At 31.1% G+C, this 23,020-nt stretch overlaps 1 protein-coding gene across 1 annotated transcript; it reads right to left on the bottom strand.

The window, feature by feature from the left end:
* Positions 1–8,068: 8,068 nt before the first annotated feature.
* Positions 8,069–9,431, bottom strand: LOC139891558 (NAC domain-containing protein 43-like). Its single transcript, XM_071874531.1, has 3 exons — positions 9,236–9,431; positions 8,867–9,147; positions 8,069–8,791 (listed from the first exon to the last, which is right to left on the bottom strand). The coding sequence occupies exons 1-3, from the start codon at positions 9,429–9,431 to the stop codon at positions 8,069–8,071; spliced, it is 1,200 nt and encodes a 399-aa protein (XP_071730632.1).
* Between the last annotated feature and the right edge of the window lie 13,589 nt (positions 9,432–23,020).

Raw genomic sequence — 23,020 nt, 5'->3', positions numbered from 1 at the left:
TGAATGTCGATTACCAGGTGTTCAATCTATATGAATGATATTTTTGTCTCTATGCATGGGACGTATGATTATGAGAAATAGAAATATGAAATCTTGTGGTCTATTAAAGTTATGAAATGATTATTTATGATAAACTAATGAACTCACCAACCTTTTGGTTGACACTTGAAAGCATGTTTATTCTCAGGTACGAAAGAAATCTTCCGCTGTGCATTTGCTCATTTTAGAGATATTACTTGGAGTCATTCATGTCATATTTCAAAAGACGTTGCATTCGAGTCGTCAAGTTCATCAGAGTTATTATTAAGTCAATTATAGTTAGATATATTATGAAATGGTATGCATGCCGTCAACTTTCGATGTAATGAAAGATTGTATCTTCAAAAACGAATGCAATGTTTGTAAAATGTATCATATAGAGGTCAAGTACCTCGCGATGTAATCAACTGTTGTGAATCGTTTATAATCGATATGGACTTCGTCCGGATGGATTAGGACGGGTCTTCACAGTAAGAGGCTACCGCCTCTAGAATTAATGTTGGTCCTTCGTGATCCCCTCTGGTTTAATGACTTTGCCAGGCAACCGGACAATTTCTCCAAGCCCAATGGATGCAATCGAGATTACCTAACATCCCTGGAAAACCGTGCATCTCCAAATGTTTAGCATGCAATTGACAAACGTCTTCTTCAGTTGGTTTTCTTAAATATTCTTTCGAAAACAGATGAATAATACATTTACAATAATTGTCCAAACAATCATATGAAGTTTGTTTCCCCATATGTAAATATTCATCAAATGCATCGGGCGCAATTCCATACGCCAAGTTACGTATGGCAGAAGTACACTTTTGAACAACACTGAAACCGAGTTTACCCATAGCATCGTAACGTTGTTCAAAAAATGAAAATAACGACGTCTAGTAGAGCGTCGTAAGATGTAATAGCATGACAAATACGAAGAAGTAATGACTTGCTCATTCAGTATCGTTTTCGAAAATAATCCCCTGGAAAGGTTGGATTATCCGAGAAATAGTCATTGTGCAAACGTTTACCGGTTTCAATACGATCTCTCCGTAGCCGACGTCTTCTAATAACAAATTGAGCATTTTCAAACTCATCTTCTTCGTCAATTGCATCAAGTGAATCAAGTACGTTAAGCGCATTGTAAGCCCCTTCAATTAACTCTTGATAGGAATCGGACTGTGTGCTACCACTATCGCTCACGCTCTCACTTTCGGTTTAAGAATTTGAAAAGGGATCCATTTTTGGTATATTTTTTTTCTTTGTGAAGTATGAAAAAGATAAGAATTTGTGAGTAAAATTGTGATGCCCCGTACAAAACCATCGTGTACGAATCATCAACAACAGGGTCATTACAAGGTCAAATACTATATGCTGTTTCAAAATAAGTTTGCATTCATGAATAAAGGTGACGTCTTAACCAACGTCAAATGTTTAACAACCAAAAGTATGCTTCTACGAATAGCAAGCAATAATAGTACGTGACCCGTAGGTCGTTACAAATACATTGTTTCAAAAGTAATATAGTTTGAATGCAAAATAAGCGTTTCATGCGGTGACATCTCTAATAAGCGCAGCGGGTGTCTACAAAGCATGACTAGTACAGCGAAAGCAAGCAAACCTTAAGCACCTGAGAAAAACATACTTAAAAACGTCAACACAAAGGTCGGTGAGCTATAGTTTAAGTATAACAGTAATGTAAGGTAGGCCACGAGATTTCAGTGCTTCAACAGCGTTTCAAAATAGTATGAAAAGTATATGTATAACCGTGGGCACTTGGTAACTAACTTAACGTTTATCACCCCCTAAAAGTACACTTGGCGAGTGCGTATGTTTACAAAGTATTAAACACCCGTTAAATGCTAGCGCTACTAGCCCGAGTGGGGATGTCAAACCCTATGGATCCATATCTAAGATTCGCGTTCACCGGTTCAAAGACCAATGACTAAACGTTACCGAGCTAAGGGGAAAGTTTATGCCGTTGTATAACCCACACATATACAAAGTTTAAGTACTCGTGCCTAGTATGTAAAATGTAAAATGCGCATGTATTCTCAGTTGCCAAAATAGTTAAAGTAAAAAGGGATGCTATAACTCCCAGTGGAAAGTAGTAAAAGTCGATACGCGGGAATAGTAAGCAAGTATGTTGTCCAAAAGGTCCTCAACCTAAGTCAAAAGTTACTAAGTCAGTAAATCGTTCCCGAAGGTTTAAATGTATGTAAATTAGGTCTTAGGTATCATCATCATTCATCATCAAACAAAAAGTATAAAGTAAGTTTTATTCAAGAAAAGAGTTTAAAACAAAGGCTGACTTCGTTCAGTCACCACGACCTCTATACAAACTGAAATGAGGTGAGACCAGTGGCCATGGATCCATATATGAGTCCCCTAGAGGCTGACCAATTTCCAGAACCAAACTCGTCTTTGTTTGACCATGGTGACAGTTTAAGTGCGAGTAGGTCAGAAATTTCATCACAACGTTAATAGGGTGTAGTGACCTTCGGGAGGCCATAGATCCTAAACCGTAACTCGAATAAAGACAAGGTCTAAATGGAAAATCATCTACTCGAACCGAAATAACTGAAAATCAACTTTACAGTAGCCCAGGTAGTCTGATCAGTTCCATAAAACAGTAAGAAAGATGTTTCAGTGGGTTCTTGGTGCTTGATGCTCATCACAGTTCTCATCCTTGATGCGTATAGCTTCAAGTGTACAACTAGTTGATGGGTTAGCATCATCTTGACCAAGGTTTGACCATCATAACACTAGTGTAAGTCTAAGATAAGTTGCACAACTCACTTAAGAGTTGTATGTAGTTTGATGAACCAAAGTTACATCAAGATCTTAGATCCGACACATACATGAGTTACAAAAGTAATATTAAGCTACAAACTTGAAAGTAAACTAAATAATCAAGATCTTAAGTTGTAGAACTTAGATCTTAGCTAGATCTTAAAGATCCTAGACTAGAAATTCTAGATCTAGTGTTCTTAAGTTAGATCCTAAGTTACAAAACTTGGATCTACACTTTAATGAAACCATAAGTTATGAAACTTAGATTTTCAACTTGAAAAATATATGTAAGCTTGTAAGCTCTTATTTACAACAAAATTAGAAGACCATAAGTTATATAAACTTAGATCCAACATAAGTATATGAATTTATAACTAGAAAGTTATACTTCCATGTTCTTTGAACTTACAAAGTTAACTTTGGTTCAAGAAAAATGAGATCAAGATTAACTAGTAATACTTGACCAAAATGACAACATCACAAACTTTAAAGTACTTACAAAAGAAGAAAAATAAACTAAAGTACAAGTATTATGTTCATGTTTTGTTTCATACTTAGGAATATTCAAATCAAAGTTTGAATCTTAGGATTTAAGTCTACAAACATGAACACAAGTATGAATATGAAACTTATGAACTTTAAATCTTGAAAACGTTAATTTGTAGAACCATAAACTAGAAAGTTTAGGTTCTTGTTTGTTCTTGAAATAACAAGATAATAAGAAGAATAAACTAGATAGTTTGATTCTTACAACTAGTGAGTAACAAACAACAAACAACAAACAACAAGTAACTTAAACAACAACAAAGAACAAGTAATGATGATGATGGTGTGTTTAAGTTTCGGTTTTTTTAAGACAAGAAAAAGAAGAAGAAAATTTCATGTTACTTACAATATTTGAGAGAAAAAAAAAGATGAGAGAAAGAGTGCAAGTAAGTGTGTGTGAAATGAAAGGAAACTAGTGAATAAGTAGCAAAACAAAATTGAAAAATGAACTCCCTCCCACCCCATCAAAACCCACGGTTTTTGTAGCTCAAAAGGGAAGGGTCCAAATCTACTTTCTTGTGTTGGAGAATGGTGTGAGCTTAGAATGGCATTAAAGCTAAATGTTATGGGAAAATGGTGTAAGTAAACTTGTAACTAGATTCCTTACTTATGTTAATTAATCCATGCTTTCATTAATAAATCACTAGCTTAAAAAATGGGCTTACTAGTCCATTAAGTATGTAGGGTGGGCTTCCAAGTCCATGTATATTAATAAAAGCCCAAGTCCAAGTAAGTAACAAATTAAATAAATAAGCCCAAGTAATTAACTACTAACATTAGTTAATTAAAAATGATCAATATTAATTAATCATGAATGTAAATAATATTCGAAAATATTATTCGTGAAAAGTACGTGCGTCACAAAGACAAGTCGGGCCATGAAAAGTTAAATAGGGTAACAAGTAACACGTATACGAACACGTTTATTAAAACGCAAGCATTAATAATAAATTATTAATAATTAAACGTTGGAAAATCCAGAGTCGTTACAAAAATTGTTTAGAGTGTGTGTATTTATATTGTATAAATTATTTAGTTAAAAAAAATGCAAACGACTAAAAATCAAAAGGTCAAATGCATCGGGCCCCACACTCCCACCCGTTACCAAGCGTAGCAGGCCCCACTGGCGAAGCCGGTGACGACCTGCTGCTTATCCCGGTGAGTGGCTAACGACCGTTAGTGGCCATGTTGGCGGGATGATTGGCTGCGTCCTTTAATAAACGGACACCATTGATGTTCTTAAGCCACTCACTTTGCATAAATTATAATCATCATTGTTCACAAATCATGCTCACAACACTTGTGTGTTGTTGTAGGGGGCATTGTGATGAGCGTGGTAGCGGCAAACCACGGAGATTACAATAGGTATTTTTGTCACATGTCATTTTGATCGGAGGATGGATATTTAGTCATTGATGAGAGCGTGTGGATTAATAATAATAATAATAATAATAATAATAATAATAATAATAATAATAAATTTTTCATTATAAAGTTATCAATTCTTTTAAATTTTATCACACACTTCTCTAGTATTCCTTTCACATAGGGGTGGTCAGTATTTGGTTTGAAACCGTGGAACCCGAAAACCAAACCGAAACCAAACCGGAAAAAAACCAAACCGAATTTGAAAAACGGTTTTCGAATCGAGTTAAACAGAAACCGAATTTGAATTCGGTTTTCGGTTCGGAATATTCTGAATTTGGTTTAACCGAAAACCGAATTCAAAACCGAATTCAAAATTTTTATATATTTAATTTGTATATTTATGTTTTAATGTCATTATAATTTGGTATCCAGTCAATAAAATATGTTCTCACCCATATGACGATTTGGCAGCTCACATTATAATTATAGTATTCAAATTATTATGTTCTTTTTTTTTTAATAACAGAAGCAGTAAACGTCGTAATTAAGCTGTAAATATTAATAGATCATCAAATTTTTGATAATTTAATAGTGCGTCATTGTTTTAGGATATAAATAACTAAGACATCAGTAACTCCACAATTAAACTACCATCGTTCTCATTTTTTTTCTTCATAATATTCGGTTTTAACCGAAAACCGAACCGAATCCGAATTTGAATTCGGTTTTCGGTTCGGTTCGGTTTTGCCCAAAAAAAATTCAAAACCGAATACACCGAACCGAATAAACCGAACAAACCGAAAACCGAACCGATGAACACCCCTACTTTCACATATTTTTCTCCAATATATATATATATATATATATATATATATATATATATATATATATATATATATATATATATATATATATATATATATATATATATATATAAAGAAAAAATAGATGGACAAAAGCATGTTGAGAAAACATACGAGGTATATAATACATATTTGAATCTGATTCGGAAAATGAAGAAATTTTATATATTATAGAGCTTGCCCATGAAGCCGACAAATCTTATAGAGAAGAAAAATACTACGAACCTACATCCGAAGATATTGTGAAGGTATGACGGAATGTTTTTGATATGATTATTTTTCCAAAACTACAAAGTGTTCATCAAACTTGTTCAAACGACAGTTTGGTATGTGTTATCAACAATTTCTACGAATTGTTAATACTATTACGCAGGTATGTATTTTGACCAAAACTTCTGTGGTGTTAACTAGATTTTTATAATTATGTAATTTTTCATTTTTATCTAATATTATGTGAATTTATTTTTATCCATTTTAATATTATGTAGTTTTTATTTAATTAAAAGCCTTTTGTATTATTTATGCTATTCATATTTATATAGTTAAATGGAAATAAATAAATAAAAAATGTAACGTCAGCTTAATTCCCTCCTATAAGTTTATACTCCATCCGTCTCACTTAAAGTGTCCATATTTCCATTTTAAGATATTCCATTTCAAGTGTCCATTTTAAATTTCAACCAATCAGGAGTTGTTATTCTGGAGAGAGAAGATTTCCGATTAATGAAAAATAGATTTGGTGAGATTTCCTAAAAGTGTTTGTAATAAGATTAAGATAAGACGAAGGAAGTACAACTTTTAACTCTATAACATCATAACACCACGATACAACTTTTACCATAAAAACCCAATTCTTATAAGACTGTCACGTGCGTCAGCCTAATTTCCCATACCACTTCACTACACTATAAACTACAATATTTCATTTTACTATAAAAAATGGTGTTACAACAAATGTAAGTGACAGACATGTATATGCGTAAGTGATAGACATGTGTATGCATGTATGTATGGAATTTATTTTTTGGAATAGTAGAATTTTCATGCAACTTTACATAAATAAATTTTTAAAAACATTTTTTTTACAGAAATAGAGAAATCGGCAATCGAAATGTCGGTTTGCAATTTGTCACGCCATGTCATTTCAAACCGGCGTTTAGGTTTGCCTACGCCACAAATTTTTTTTTCTAGATCTTGATTTACTGTTGGTTTTATATACATTATAATATAATATTTTATTTTATATATAAGTGAAATTAGATATACTCATATACATAGAATAATTAAAAGTTGTGTTTTCATCCAATGTAAGCATGCATTTCTATTCAGTTTCCGAACCTGACATTATGTGTGTTCTTTTACCGAAGCTACCTATTTAAATTTTCTTTCGATTCACAATATATATTCTTCTTAATTACTACCTACGGTATATGTTGATTATATGCATCTTCCTTAGATCATCTTCCTAAAATCTTGCTCGTACGAAAATCTCAGGTTTCTTTCTAATATATAGTTAAAACCATGTGTACCGTTTGAAAAATCACTAACAACCTCTCCAACCATCTTACCCTAATATATTAACTAGTTTGAGTATTTTCTTAACAAGTCGATTTTAATTCAAGCCAACCAAATAGTAGCAACAATTGTAAACCAAATAACTGTTATAAGATCATGATTAAATTAAGATCTAAAAGAAATTGCCACGTAGGCAAACCGGCATTCTAAACGCCGATTTGCGATGACATGGCGTGACAAGTTGCAAACCGGCATTTCGATTACTGGTTTCCCTAATTATGTAAAATTTGAGTTTGAAAAACTATTTCTGTAAGGTTGCATGAAAATTTTACCATGTATGTGTATATACAGAGCAGAAATGAGGTAGGATGAAAATAACATGATTGTGCTTCACAAACACTCAACAGTTAGTACCACCAAACATGACCAAAACAAACAAAACAAAGGAGTTATAGTGATGGTGACTTTCAGACTAACCTAAACAAGTAATTAACACATCTTCTAAAAAGCTTTCCAAAATGTTTATTAAAAATGACCTTTGATTAAGAACGGATTATCACATTTTCAAAGGAGTATATATGAGTCACTAATTAGAACAAATATTCAATGAAGCAAAGTGCACATATATTGACATATTTCTTGTAATGGTGTGTGAAAAGGATATGGGAATGTTTTTGTTTCTTCTTACAATTATATACGTAGTATGTAATATGTATATATCTATATGTTTCCATCAATCACAATACAATAATACCGTTTGAGTTGACATCATGGTCAACATTCAACAACCTACCTAACTATAAACACACTATTATCAAGTATATTCATATCATATACCAAATTCTAAGTATATATATTAATTTTATACATATATCCAAATATATATAATGGCTTATTGATTTCTTTTGTATCTTCCATAAAGTATGTTTATGGGTAAAAAAAAAAAGTAAATTGTATGTGAACTATACCGATAAATGGTAAAATGGATCAGGGGATGATGACTGTGATGAAGATTGTGCAAAGCTCCATAGATCTATTTCACTTGTATAAGCTGGTTTCGCCATTGATGTTGACCCATTTACCTGTTGTGGTTCTTGATCATCATGGTGATCATGAAGTGGGAAACATATCTCTTGATCATTCGGTTCATCGTAACCAGGATACATCTGTTTCGATGATCGTGGTACGCCATTGAGTTGGGAAGCCACGAGTCGATCTAGATCAGCCCAAGTACCAATATTTTCTTGACCTCTAGAGGGTTCAGGTTCAGTTAATAAGTGGGTCATAGAGTTTTGGGCCTGAAAGGTTGAATCTTGATCAAAGTTGGCCGTCGAGGTCATTATGTGACCAGAAGTAGTGTCGAGCCTAGGAAGATGAAGGAATCGTTCGTTGATCGGGTTGATGAAACTTTGTATAGGATTGTAATCATGAGTTATAGTGGTTGGGGTACTCATATTAACTAGCGAATCGGTTTCTTGTTTGCAAGATCTACCGTTGATGTACATAAGAAATTGATCCGAAACACTTCCATCTTTCTTTAAAGCTTGCATTTGAGCCGTTGAATCCGTCGAAGGTGCCGATGATGATCTTTGTGGGCTCTCGACGGCTTTATGATAGTTTTTCTTTTTGAAAACGCGACAAACAACCCATCCTTCTTCTTGAGTTGAATCGCACAAGTTAGAACTCTATAAATCAAGAAAATGTTTGTTACTTTAGTGTACAAAAAGTAGTTTAAACGCGAAAAAGGATTAAACTCGTACCAAGCCATAATCTTGGGATGTAATAGTGTTGTCATCGAGTCGATATTCATGCATAATCCAATCTGATTTTTGGCCATGAGGTGCTCTTCCTTTATAGAACACAAGTGTCTTCCTCATGCCAATTCTTCTCATGCTACTATAAATGACCTTATCACGGCCCGTAGCTTTCCAAAAACCAGCAGCAGTTGCACGATTTGTACGGGTCCCAGTTGGGTATTTCTTATCTTTATGACTAAAGAAATACCAATCGTTTTGAGGGGTTGATCCGATTCGGCACTTTTCTATAAAAACCACAAGTGATTTATAACATACGAAACGAAATATCACAAACTTTTCATGCAAAACAAACGGATTATAAGTTATAATCACCTTGAATGTCCCATGGTTCAAGCTTGTTAAGATCAACATCACGAATAACATCAAGATCTATCTTTTCGTACGCAACTTTCTTCCTTAAGTAGTAATGAAGAAGTTCTTCTTCAGTAGGATGAAACCGAAAACCTGGTGGCACCTTAGACTGACCATTTACATTAACCGATAAATTACTCATTTCTTCTTTCGACATAATAAAAAAGCAAGAAAGAAATTAAGAGAGAATGTTGATGACAGAAAAGCAAGAAGGACAAGATGATACTTTATATTAATATGAATTCATGAATTAATGCGTATAAATATAAGTTTATGTATACTAAATACACATACATATGTAGTTAAGTTAGCAAAAGAAAAGATTGAAATGGAATAGAAGATTCATAATGAGGTACCAGACTTTGGTAAACTTTTGAATTGTAGGGTCAGAAGGTTAAGAAAACAACTAACCACCTACTGATCATTGAAAACAAGGACATGAAAAAGTGGGTCCCTGTTGGCCGGGAAGTAGCTAAAAGGGGTGGGGGGTGAGGTCCAAGGTTGAGTGTGAGCCACCATCGATCTTAAATATGACCCTGGACCTTAATCTAATCATAACTCGCTAAATCACATCCCAAACCGGCCACTATTATCTTGCTTAAAAAATTTCGATCTCATTTTACTCGTGCAATATACCAAGGGAGGAAATTATAGGCTAGGCGCACGCAAGTGAAAGATGAGCAGAACAAAAAAAGATTAAACAAGGAACTTTCGGAGTTATGGTACAATAAGATGATATATGATTGACTGTAATTTATAAGATCATTTTATTTTTCCGAACAGTCAAAAATTTATTAAAACTTACACCCCCTAGCGAGCATCTTTGGAAGGGCCGAAAAAAAAATCTACTTACAACGGCTTTAAAAACCAATCTAGTTTAGATCATAATCATAACAAATAACACATCTAGTTTAGATAGTTTCGTAAAATGCATTAATTTGCATCATCATTTAGACAATTGGGCCGGGACATAATACGTAAGTTGTTGGTTGTAGGACAAAGGTTATGGTCTAATATTTGAGTAAAAAAAGTTGTCTGACTCTCCTCATAATATAAGCTGCACACTATAACTGTTATTCCGAATTCGTTGGTCCTAGGATAACGTGATACCGTACGTTGGAATTGATAAAATAAAATTCTAGTTATGTTGATTAATAATAAAGTTGTAATTGAAAAGTTGGTTAAGGACCATAGTGTTGAAAATTTTATTTTCCAGATGGACCATCATGTGTTTGGTGCTAGCTAGCATTAAGGGTTGAAATTACTGGGTACGTACGTACAATACTCTGAGTTGTACTCCGTAGTTAAGGTTGAAAGTTGAAACTAGAAAGTGTTTGCATGTGACAAAATGTTGATACTAGAAACTAGAAAGGACGTACTGTTATAATAATTCTATTCCATGTACTCAGTAATTTAATTCACAGTATATAATTAAGAAGATGATGATCCATCTAATCTAGCTAGTTAACTATTTTGAAGATATTTATTTCTTGACATGCATGTGTACGAAAGCGCACAGTGGAAATGTTTAATTGCTTAATTAATTGCTTAATTTAATTAGTTATTAACTATTAAGTTGAATTACGTACTTCAATTCATATAAACTGTGTTGATTGACGGAAAGTGTAATTAAGCGTGTTATTGTAAAACTTAATTAAGAGTACTAATAGTTTAAAACTAGTCCTCCTTTCATAACTCTATTACTAATGAGGTTAATTATATTCATGGAGCACATATTCTTGATGCCATGTGTTAAAGTATAAATAATTAATGTAATTTGTATATCATGAGAATTTACTAAATTATCCCTATTAAATGATAAATTACTAAATTATTCCTATTAAATCATTCGTAAGAGAGAGTTATGTAGTATAAATATCTTCTCCTCTTTAGTTACTAATAATACCATGAGTAACAGTGCGTATTGCACCCGTGTTGGATCAAACACGCCTGTAACACGCCATTAACAAGGCGTGTTGCAGGGTCAAGAAGATGGTGTGCTTGCTTCCTGCACGGAAATGTTTCGAGCGTTTTTGACCCATTTTGTCGACGTGGAGTGTTTTATTTGTTGGTTGTGTATGCATTTGAAGTTAAACAGATATATTTACTGTGTTTTTGCAACGGTTACATATTTACTTCAACAATATATATATACATGTACATATTGATGAAGATAACCAAACTCTCCAAATATATACATACACAGTTCAACTTCGTTTCAATGGCACCGATATCAGTGAATTTTGATGTTCATTACGGAGGTCGCCTATCGAACAACATGAAGTCATTCGAAGGCGGTCAGAAACTGCTTTTTAACGACTTCTACATTAACGAACTTGATTTTACAGAGTTGGAAAAATTACTAAGAAGAGAAATACGCTTCCCATGGTCGAATATTTTGTATCTAGACGAAGAGAAGATGAAATATTGCACTGCCATAATAACGTTTGGAAGAAGCTTAAGAAAGACGCAAGGGTAATCAGTAATCGAATTAAGTTGTATCTTGTGGATTTAAGCATGTGGACCGTTAATCCGGTCCCTTCCGATTCTTGAAGTAGTCCCGAATCGGGAGCGTCGATTGAATGGGAGTTTTAGAATGCTTTAGGATTTTTAATAATATTAATTTTATGTTTTTAGCATTTTTAATAATTGTAATTTTATGTTTTTAAGATTTTTAATAACTAGTAATTGTATTAGGACTATTAATTATATTAGGACTTTTAATTTTAAGTATGTTTTATTAAAATATTTTGTTTTTATAATTGCAAAATAATAATATAAGTAATTAAAAAAATAAAAACTAAAATAAATTCTTACATTAAAAAATGAAAAAGAAATAAAAAATACTCCACCCCTACCCAACAACACGCCACTCAGCACGCCACCCATTATTTACCAGTTTACCAGCACGCCCATCAAAGACCTCACATGTAGTGACCCGAACTTTTCCATGTTTATATATATTAATTGAGATTGATATTTACATGACTAAATATTTCCAACGTGTTAAGCAATCAAACTTGTTAAGACTTGATTAAATGAAATAAATTTCATATAGATAATTGATCACCCAAGTTGACCGGCGATTCACGAACGTTACAAAATTGTAAAAACTACATGTTGTGGTATATATAGACATATATATATGGTTGACATGAGATTATGATGAGTAAGTATCTCACTAAGTATATTAACAATGTGTGATATACATAAGAAATGAGATTACTAAGTTAAGAAACTCGAAATGATATATATAACGATTATCGTTATGATAACGTCTACTAAATATATATGTATCATATTAAGATATTGATACACTATATTTAACATGATAAAATGATATTTAAATATATCATTAAGTGTGTTAACAATGAACTACATATGTAAAAACAAGACTACTAACTCAAGAATTACGAAACGAGACTTATATGTAATAATTATCGTTGTAACGATATTTTAATGTATATATCATATTAAGAGATATTCATACATCATAATATCATGATAATATAATAATTTAACATCTCATTTGATATAATAATGTGACGACCCAGAAATTTTCGACTAAATTTAAACTTTATCTTTATATTATTCTGACACGATAAGAAATGTTTGTTAAGTTAAATCTCAAGGATTTTAAACTATGTTTATACATTCATTTAAACCTTGACCAAATTCCAATGATTCACGAACCATTAAATGAACATATATGAATATGTATGTATATGTGTATATGTTATAAATTGAAAATGTCAACAAAGTATTTAAACGTATAATGCTTTATATGAACATATTTGTTTCAATATGATTATCGACGAAATAAAAAAATATATATTAAATGATTGAATTATCAGAAACATTGAATTATGATTACAAGTCTCTGTTGAGAGGTCCACTATGATTTGAGAAAATCTATTCCTCTTAACGATATTCGGAATAATTTGTAAAGCTATTTATAAATAAAAATAAAAAGTGTCATTTACGAAAGTTAGACAAAAGCTAGTGGAGAATTGGTTTCCATAATATTCTATTAATCTATTTTCAAACGTACAAAAACGTTTTCAGTTTAAAAAGAACTTTATTATTAAAACGTATATAACTTTTATAAATATCTAGAACCACTTTTGACAACTCATTACATAACCAGTATAATAAATATAACGATATTTATATTTTATTTCATTAAATATATATATAACGATTTAAATTAATATTATATATATTTATACGCGTATTATACATACATAGTTTTTATACTTTTACTATACATTAACTTTACCTTTACTTTACTTTTACTTTACTTTAACTTTAATAATTCACTTTAATAATTCATACTTTAATAATTCACTTTAATAATTCATACTTTAATAATTCACTTTAATAATTCATACTTTAATAATTCACTTTAATAATTCATATTTTAATAATTCAAAAATCTATTATAAATATAATTCAATAGATTTCATTATTTCATAGAAACTTGAAAATATATTTCTCTAAACTCTCTCAATCGATATATATATATATATATATATATATATATATATATATATATATATATATATATATATATATATATATATATATATATATATATATATATATATATATATATATATATATATATATTGCTCTGTATTATTTCAAGATATTATTAGTATACATAAAATATTACGACGGAGTGATGTCCGAGTGATTTCAAAATAGTTTTTTTGAATGAGTCGAAGCTAAGAAAATTATGGGTTATAGCTATGGAGGTGATGGGTATGGTTCATAGGTATGCTTGTGAGGTCAATCTAGTGTTTATCATCTCCGTTGCGTCTACGTACTTTTCTGCAATATTGAATCTCAATATTGATACGTGAGCACTCATAACTTAACTTTTATATATCAATAGTGTATCCCTGACTAGTGCTCGAGTATATAGGATTATGCATGCTTGTACATTCGATATTGTCCTTAGATAGGTTTGTTGAATCCTGAATTAGATACATATGCTACTGAGATAGGGTATATGATATGCATGTCATTGGAAAGCTAGCGAAAAATTAAGAACTTTTCATTTAGATATCGAATGGTTTCGATGAACGGATTAGAAGTTATAGTCAACTGAATTTTAGTATTATTGTTAAAATGATTATTATTACTATCGTCGTTATTATTTTAATAAAAATATCATTGTTATTATAAAATATCATTATTACTATTATGTTAGCATTATCATTTTATCATAATAACATTTTTAGTAAATATATATATTGTTATTTTTTTATAGAATAATAATAATTATTATTACAAAATAATACAACTTTTACTTATTATTATTATGATCAATATTATTTTATCAAATAAATAGGGGATACAAAGATATTTTTCACCACGCGTAATATAATTACATTAATAATACTTACCACTATAGTTTTACGATATTAAGTGAACTTTATAAATTTTACTACTTAAGATATATAAAAGTATATTTTATCATATATAAACGTTAATATAAATTGTTATTAATAAATGACTTTTATTATTATAAAATCTAATAAATATATTTAAATATATAAAACAACTATAGTTAAGTTATATAATAAACACGTATAAATTTTAGAAGTCATTTTGGGTCAAGTTGACTTTTGTTGACTTTTGCATATTAGTCTCGAGCATTAGGATTGTGGTACACTATGACTTGACCAAAAATTGTTAGACAAATATTGACCAACATATAAATATATATAATTAATATAGGTTCGTGAATCCGAGGCCAACCTTGCACTTGTTAAATGACGTTATATGTATTTTTACTACGAAATACAGTATGGTGAGTTTCATTTGCTCCCTTTTATATATATTTTTGGGACTGAGAATACATGCGCTGTTTTTATAAATGTTTTACGAAATAGGCACAAGTACTAAAACTAATTCTACGTGGGTTTAAACCAGAAATATACCCTTAGCTTGGTAACATTAAACTACTTGTCTATGTACGGTAGGCGCGAATCCTAAAGATAGATCTATTGGGCCTGACAAACCCCATCCTGACTATGGGATGCTTTAGTACTTCGAGGTTATTTTAAACACACCTGATCTGGTATACTTCAGAGGGTAAAACATGAACGTTAAGGCTTCTTACCAGGTGCCTACAACTTATAGAATACTTTTATACACTTGCGAGTGTACATATATTTATAAACGAAAATCTTGTGGTCTATTAATATATTGAAATGATTGTTATGATAAACCTATGAACTCACCAACCTTTTGGTTGACACTTTAAAGCATGTTTATTCTCAGGTATTAAAGAAATCTTCCGCTGTGCATTAGCTTATTTTAAGGATATTACTTGGAGTCATTCATGGCATATTTTGAAAGACGTTGCATTCGAGTCATTGAGTTCATCAAGATTATTATTATGTCAATTATAGTTGGATGTATTATGAAATGGTGTGCATGCCGTCAACTTTCATTGTAAAGAAAGTTTGTCTTTTAAAAACGAATGCAATGTTTGTAAAATGTATCATATAGAGGTCAAATACCTCGCGATGTAATCAACTATTGTGAATCGTTTATAATGTATATGAACGGGTCCTTTCAGTTGGTATCAGAGCGGTGGTCTTAGCGAACCAGGTCTGCATTAGTGTGTCTAACTGATAGTCGTTAGGATGCATTAGTGAGCCTGGACTTCGACCGTGTCTGCATGTCAAAAGTTTTGCTTATCATTTTTGTCGGAAATTGCCTGCTTATCATTCTTAGTCTAGATACGTCTTACTGCATTGATTGCATAAATAGTGTATAGACAAAATTCATATCTTAGCGTATCTGCTAATCCATATCTTAGCGTATCTGTTACTGTAAACTTTGCCTGACATATCCCGTAAATTCCTCCGTAATCTACGAAATCTTTTGCGCTATATATATAGATATTCTATGTAATTAGAATACCACCCGATAGCCGAAAAATCATTTCATATCGAAAAATCCTTTATTCAATCGAACGAAATGGAATTCGTCATTAGTTCAAGTCCCTTGAATTCCGATATGGAATCCCACTCAAGCTCCGAAAGAAGTGTGACCAGAATGGATCAACCAATTAGCCATCATCTATTCTGGATGAATTGGGGATAGGTTCGTAGCCTCCTCAATAATTGGAGACAAGATGAAGGTGATCCCTTCCATCTACCACATTGCCCTCTTGGCGATGAACCTGAAGCACTTACTGGTGAACCGGTCCGAAACACCATTTTCTCTCTCATTTCCAGAGTATCTCGTCACGATTATATACTACATCAAATTCTAGATTTTATTTATCCGCTCGTCCGAACCGACAATCACCTCAGTGTAATAGAAGAAGGCAACGAGCTTCGCGCTCGAGTAGTGGCTTTAGAGAATATGTTGCAAGGGTTACAAACACCAACATCAGCACCAGCATCATAACCAGTACCACCATCAGCTACACCAACAGTACCATCACCACCACCAACAGTAACATCCGCATCCCACACTTCAACATCACAACCTATATCCCACGAGTACCAATAACATACACTCTATAGATACCAAGGAATACCAACAACAACAAACGATGAAGTATTGATTCATAACTTCATTGGAGAAACATTTTGCGAAGATTATGTAGTCTCTAAAGTCTTAGAGATTATCTATTCTAGCCCTAACCATAAATTAGATGAGTGAACCCAAATGATAGAAGGAAGAGTAGAAACTCTGACAAGAATGATGTGTGGTTTACAAGCTAGACTTGATTTACCAACAGCATCAACAGTACCATGAACATCACCAGTACAGTCAGTGCTATCAGCGTTGTCAGAATCAGCATCACCTATAACATCACAAACTCCGTCAGTTCAAGAATCACCGTGGACATCATTATAAATCAACAACAAGTATGTCATATCAATGCGTTATGAAGTATTAACTCATTTCCACTGAAGGATTTATATGTATATCTTATATATATAAATTTTTAGACCATAATAAATATTTCCGTACTAAGCTATTATGTGTGAATCTTAACTACTCGGTTAATTCATGTTACTAATATGCGATAATGTACGTCCTTCGTTCACAACTTTACCATCATTAACTACAATCTCTGCCTCAATTCAATAAATCCCAATTCATAATAAATCAAATGAATTATTCAAATACAAGTTTGATTTTTCACATTCATCGTCGATGTACTCGAAACTTTTCAAATAACATTATTCGTACCTTGCGAAATTCACAAGAATTCCACAAACACCAACAAATAACGAAGTATTAATTCATAATTTCAATTTTATTGAATAAATACTCCGTAAAAGTTATGTAATTTCTAAAGTCTTTAGGGATTATTCAGTTCTAGTTTCAACCGTAAATCAAATGAGTTTAATTTAATATTAACTCATTAAATCTATGTTACATCTGAAGAAAATATGCACATATATATTTTCATAAAGACTGTAATAAAATTCTGTTGTACAAAATATTAATTGTGAAAATTTTTTCTAACGGGTAGGAAATACCCGAGAGATATATAAATTCACAATTAATATGTTACATTTTTCGAATCTGATTAAGCAAATCATCAACTATACTCCCAAAATCTCACAACAATATATATTCTTGTATAGAAATCAAAACAACCATTCTCACCCAAATTTGATTACACATTCTGATTTTGACAAATCAAAATCCAAGTCATGATTTAACAGAAGACATCACTCTTAGATTCCTACATCTTTCAAAGTTATACTTTGACTTCAAAACTGTGTTAGAACATCATATGTATATTAACGATTACAAACTGTGTTCAAACTCTCCGAAGTTTTCGAAGACACTTCAAACAATGAACAATCGAGATGATGATCCAACCACATATTACCCACATTTATGTACCTAAAAAGCTTTCGAAGCCAAAGTCATAGTTCGACGCATATCCGTGTCAGACCCTTTGGCATTTATTAGCTAAAATGACTTTTCAATTCCTTTTCAAAGTAGACAGTTTTGTCACAGCTCCAGCAAGTCAACTTCGACTTTTCAGTCAGACTAGTCTTATTATAACCTCGATAGATACGTTGCCCTTTTGTCATCGTTATTGGGGACCTTTCATATCTCGCCACCTTAGCAATAAACTTACCAACAACTTCAATTATCTTTGACTTTTCGAAAAATCATTATATTCATTGAAATCACATCATTTACTCATTCGCATCTTGTAACGAGAATTGTCATACGAATCATCAGAAAACAGTAACCAGTATTTTGAAATCTCGCAGCATGTCTACGCCAACAGTTATATGTGTACGTAAAACGTCTATCTCCTAGACTTACATACTTTGAATGTGAAGTTCTGAAAAATATTTTGAACTGCAAACTAGTTCTTGAAATGCTGACGAAGCATCAAAAACTGTAAACGATCTTAACAGTAAAAACTTTGATGACAAAGAATAGTAAGGTGGTAAAGCTGAGAAAAAGAGAAGGTTTGGAACTGGAAAACGGATTGAACAGACTATGAAGGAGGCTGTGGACAAATCACAAAGACTAAATATGCCTTCAAAGAATCCAAGTGATTCAGTGCCTGCTAAAGTCATTAACGAATACCTTACTCTTTATTCTAAACCTTACAGACAAATCTTCATCATCATCCATCAATATTAGAAATTCTAAGATATTATCATATCTTTCATTATAAATATCCGCGATAATTCTGAAGATATTTTCACAACTAATCTTATCTGAAGTCATTTATCTCTTTGCGCTATCAGTGTTACATCATATAAGAAACTATTAGAAACTATTCTATATTCTATAAACTTTCGAGTTTAAATTATGAATGTTTTGAAGTAGTGTTGGGAACTGAAGCATGAGTTAGTATAATATAATGACACTTGATCAACGTGATTATATTACAGTAAGTTATGCTGAGTTTCTAATGGGACATGACGATTCACAGACCATGCCGTCATCCTGTTCCATGTTACACGACTCTTGTATTCTATTTAATCTCTAAAAATATCAAGAATATATTTTCTTGATGATTCGGTCTTTTCAGGGTATTCTGGTAAATTAACAAATCAAGATCGTGCCATTACCATTTCCTTCTTAGAACATTAACTATGTTCATTCTGAAATTCATATCTGCGAATACTGGACCATTACAAACGTTGCTTAATCGCAAGAAGAAGAAACGAAAGGACAAAACTCCAAAATAGAAATTGGAGTATAAATCGCGAAAAATAAAAGGGAGCATTAACTGTGGATGTCAATGATTATAGAAGACAAAAGCAGGGGCTTTGAAATATAAGGGAAGATATAAAACCCAACAACCACCCAAAAATTATAAACCGTATATATCGATGCATATAGCAATATAAAGACACGGAAGAACTAAAAACACTATAAAACCGAGAGTATAGTAGAAGTAAATAGATTCTTCTGGAGGCAGATAAAAAAGAAGAACGACAGATATGAAAGTGAGGAGTATATCGAGAATCAGTACTGGATGAAGCATATTGACAAATACTTTAAAATATGAGTTGAGGGAGAAAGAATAGAAGGTGTGAGTTGTAAGGAAACGAAGGAGGTGGATTTATAGTGAAATACCCGACAGAGAAATCAAGATGGATTATCGTATTAATTTGAAGAGAATCATAATCTCCTTAATCACCGAAGCATCAAATCCAACATAGATTACAAAGTTTTTCTTTAAATTCAGAGATCAATTGTGATGACGTCAAAAGATATGACGAATCACTATAATCTTATTTCCTTCATTTACGATAACTTCCCTCATACGCTTCGAGTAATCGAATTATTTTATCCATACTTCTTAGACATGATAAAACTTCATAATCGTCATAATAACATTCTCATTGTTAGCCATAACGACCTCTATCAAATTTCGGGGACAAAATTTATTTAACGGGTAGGTACTGTGACGATCCGGAAATTTTTGACTAAATTTAAACTTTATCTTTATATTATTCTAACACGATAAGAAATGTTTGTTAAGTCAAATCTCAAGGATTTTAAACTATGTTTATACATTCATTTAAACCTTGACCAAATTCCAATGATTCACGAACCATTAAATGAACATATATGAATATGTATGTATATGTGTATATGTTATAAATTGAAAATGTCAACAAAGTATTTAAACGTATAATGCTTTATATGAACGTATTTGTTTCAATATGATTATCGACGAAATTAAAAAAAATATATTAAATGATTGAATTATAAGAAACATTGAATTATGATTACAATTCTCTGTTGAGAGGTCCACTATGATTTGAGAAAATATATTCCTCTTAACGATATTCGGAATAATTTGTAAAGCTATTTATAAATAAAAATAAAAAGTGTCATTTACGAAAGTTAGATAAAAGCTAGTGGATAATTGGTTTCCATAATATTCTATTAATCTATTTTCAAACGTACAAAAACGTTTTCAGTTTAAAAAGAACTTTATTATTAAAACGTATATAACTTTTATAAATATCTAGAACCACTTTTGACAACTCATTACTTAACCAGTATAATAAATATAACAATATTTATATTTTATTTCATTAAATATATATAACGATTTAAATTAATATTATATATATTTATACGCGTATTATACATACATAGTTTTTATACTTTTACTATACATTAACTTTACCTTTACTTTACTTTTACTTTACTTTAACTTTAATAATTCACTTTAATAATTCATACTTTAATAATTCACTTTAATAATTCATACTTTAATAATTCACTTTAATAATTCACTTTAACAATTCATACTATAATAATTCAAAAATCTATTATAAATAGAATTCAATAGATTTCATTATTTCATAGAAACTTGAAAATATATTTCTCTAAACTCTCTCAATCGATTTATATATATATATATATATATATATATATATATATATATATATATATATATATATATATATATATATATATATATATATTTGCTCTGTATTATTTCAAGATATTATTAGTATACATAAAATATTACGACAGAGTGATGTCCGAGTGATTTCAAAATAGTTTTTTTGAATGAGTCGAAGCTAAGGAAATTATGGGTTATAGCTATGGAGGTGATGGGTATGGTTCATAGGTATGCTTGTGAGGTCAATCTAGTGTTTATCATCTCCGTTGCGTCTACGTACTTTTCTGCAATATTGAATCTCAATATTGATACGTGAGCACTCATAACTTAACTTTTATATATCAATAGTGTATCCCTGACTAGTGCTCGAGTATATAGGATTATGCATGCTTGTACATTCGATATTATCCTTAGATAGGTTTGTTGAATCCTGAATTAGATACATATGCTACTGAGATAGGGTATATGATATGCATGTCATTGGAAAGCTAGCGAAAAATTAAGAACTTTTCATTTAGATATCGAATGGTTTCGATGAACGGATTAGAAGTTATAGTCAACTGAATTTTAGTATTATTGTTAAAATGATTATTATTACTATCGTCGTTATTATTTTAATAGAAATATCATTGTTATTATAAAATATCATTATTACTATTATGTTAGTATTATCATTTTATCATAATAACATTTTTAGTAAATATAAATATTGTTATTTTTTTTATAGAATAATAATAATTATTATTACAAAATAATACAACTTTTACTTATTATTATTATGATCAATATTATTTTGTCAAATAAATAGGGGATACAAAGATATTTTTCACCACGCGTAATATAATTACATTAATAATACTTACCACTATAGTTTTACGATATTAAGTGAACTTTATAAATTTTACTACTTAAGATATATAAAAGTATATTTTATCATATATAAACGTTAATATAAATTGTTATTAATAAATGACTTTTATTATTATAAAATCTAATAAATATATTTAAATATATAAAACGACTATAGTTAAGCTATATAATAAACACGTATAAATTTTAGAAGTCATTTTAGGTCAAGTTGACTTTTGTTGACTTTTGCATATTAGTCTCGAGCATTAGGATTGTGGTACACTATGACTTGACCAAAAATTGTTAGACAAATATTGACCAACATATAAATATATATAATTAATATAGGTTCGTGAATCCGAGGCCAACCTTGCACTTGTTAAATGATGTTATATGTATTTTTACTACGAAATACAGTATGGTGAGTTTCATTTGCTCCCTTTTATATATATTTTTGGGACTGAGAATACATGCGCTGTTTTTATAAATGTTTTACGAAATAGGCACAAGTACTAAAACTAATTCTACGTGGGTTTAAACCAGAAATATACCCTTAGCTTGGTAACATTAAACTACTTGTCTATGTACGGTAGGCGCGAATCCTAAAGATAGATCTATTGGGCCTGACAAACCCCATCGCGACTATGAGATGCTTTAGTACTTCGAGGTTATTTTAAACACACCTGATCTGGTGTACTTTAGAGGGTAAAACATGAACGCTAAGGCTTGTTACCAGGTGCCTACAACTTATAGAATACTTTTATACATTTGCGAGTGTACATATATTTATAAACGAAAATCTTGTGGTCTATTAATATATTGAAATGATTGTTATGATAAACCTATGAACTCACCAACCTTTTGGTTGACACTTTAAAGCATGTTTATTCTCAGGTATTAAAGAAATCTTCCGCTGTGCATTAGCTTATTTTAAGGATATTACTTGGAGTCATTCATGTCATATTTTGAAAGACGTTGCATTCGAGTCATTGAGTTCATCAAGATTATTA

This window comes from Rutidosis leptorrhynchoides, chromosome 2 (genome assembly GCF_046630445.1).
Source record: "Rutidosis leptorrhynchoides isolate AG116_Rl617_1_P2 chromosome 2, CSIRO_AGI_Rlap_v1, whole genome shotgun sequence".
NCBI lineage: Eukaryota > Viridiplantae > Streptophyta > Magnoliopsida > Asterales > Asteraceae > Rutidosis > Rutidosis leptorrhynchoides.
Note: the sequence above shows the minus strand (reverse complement) of the source record. Positions and strands in the feature narration are given on the sequence as shown.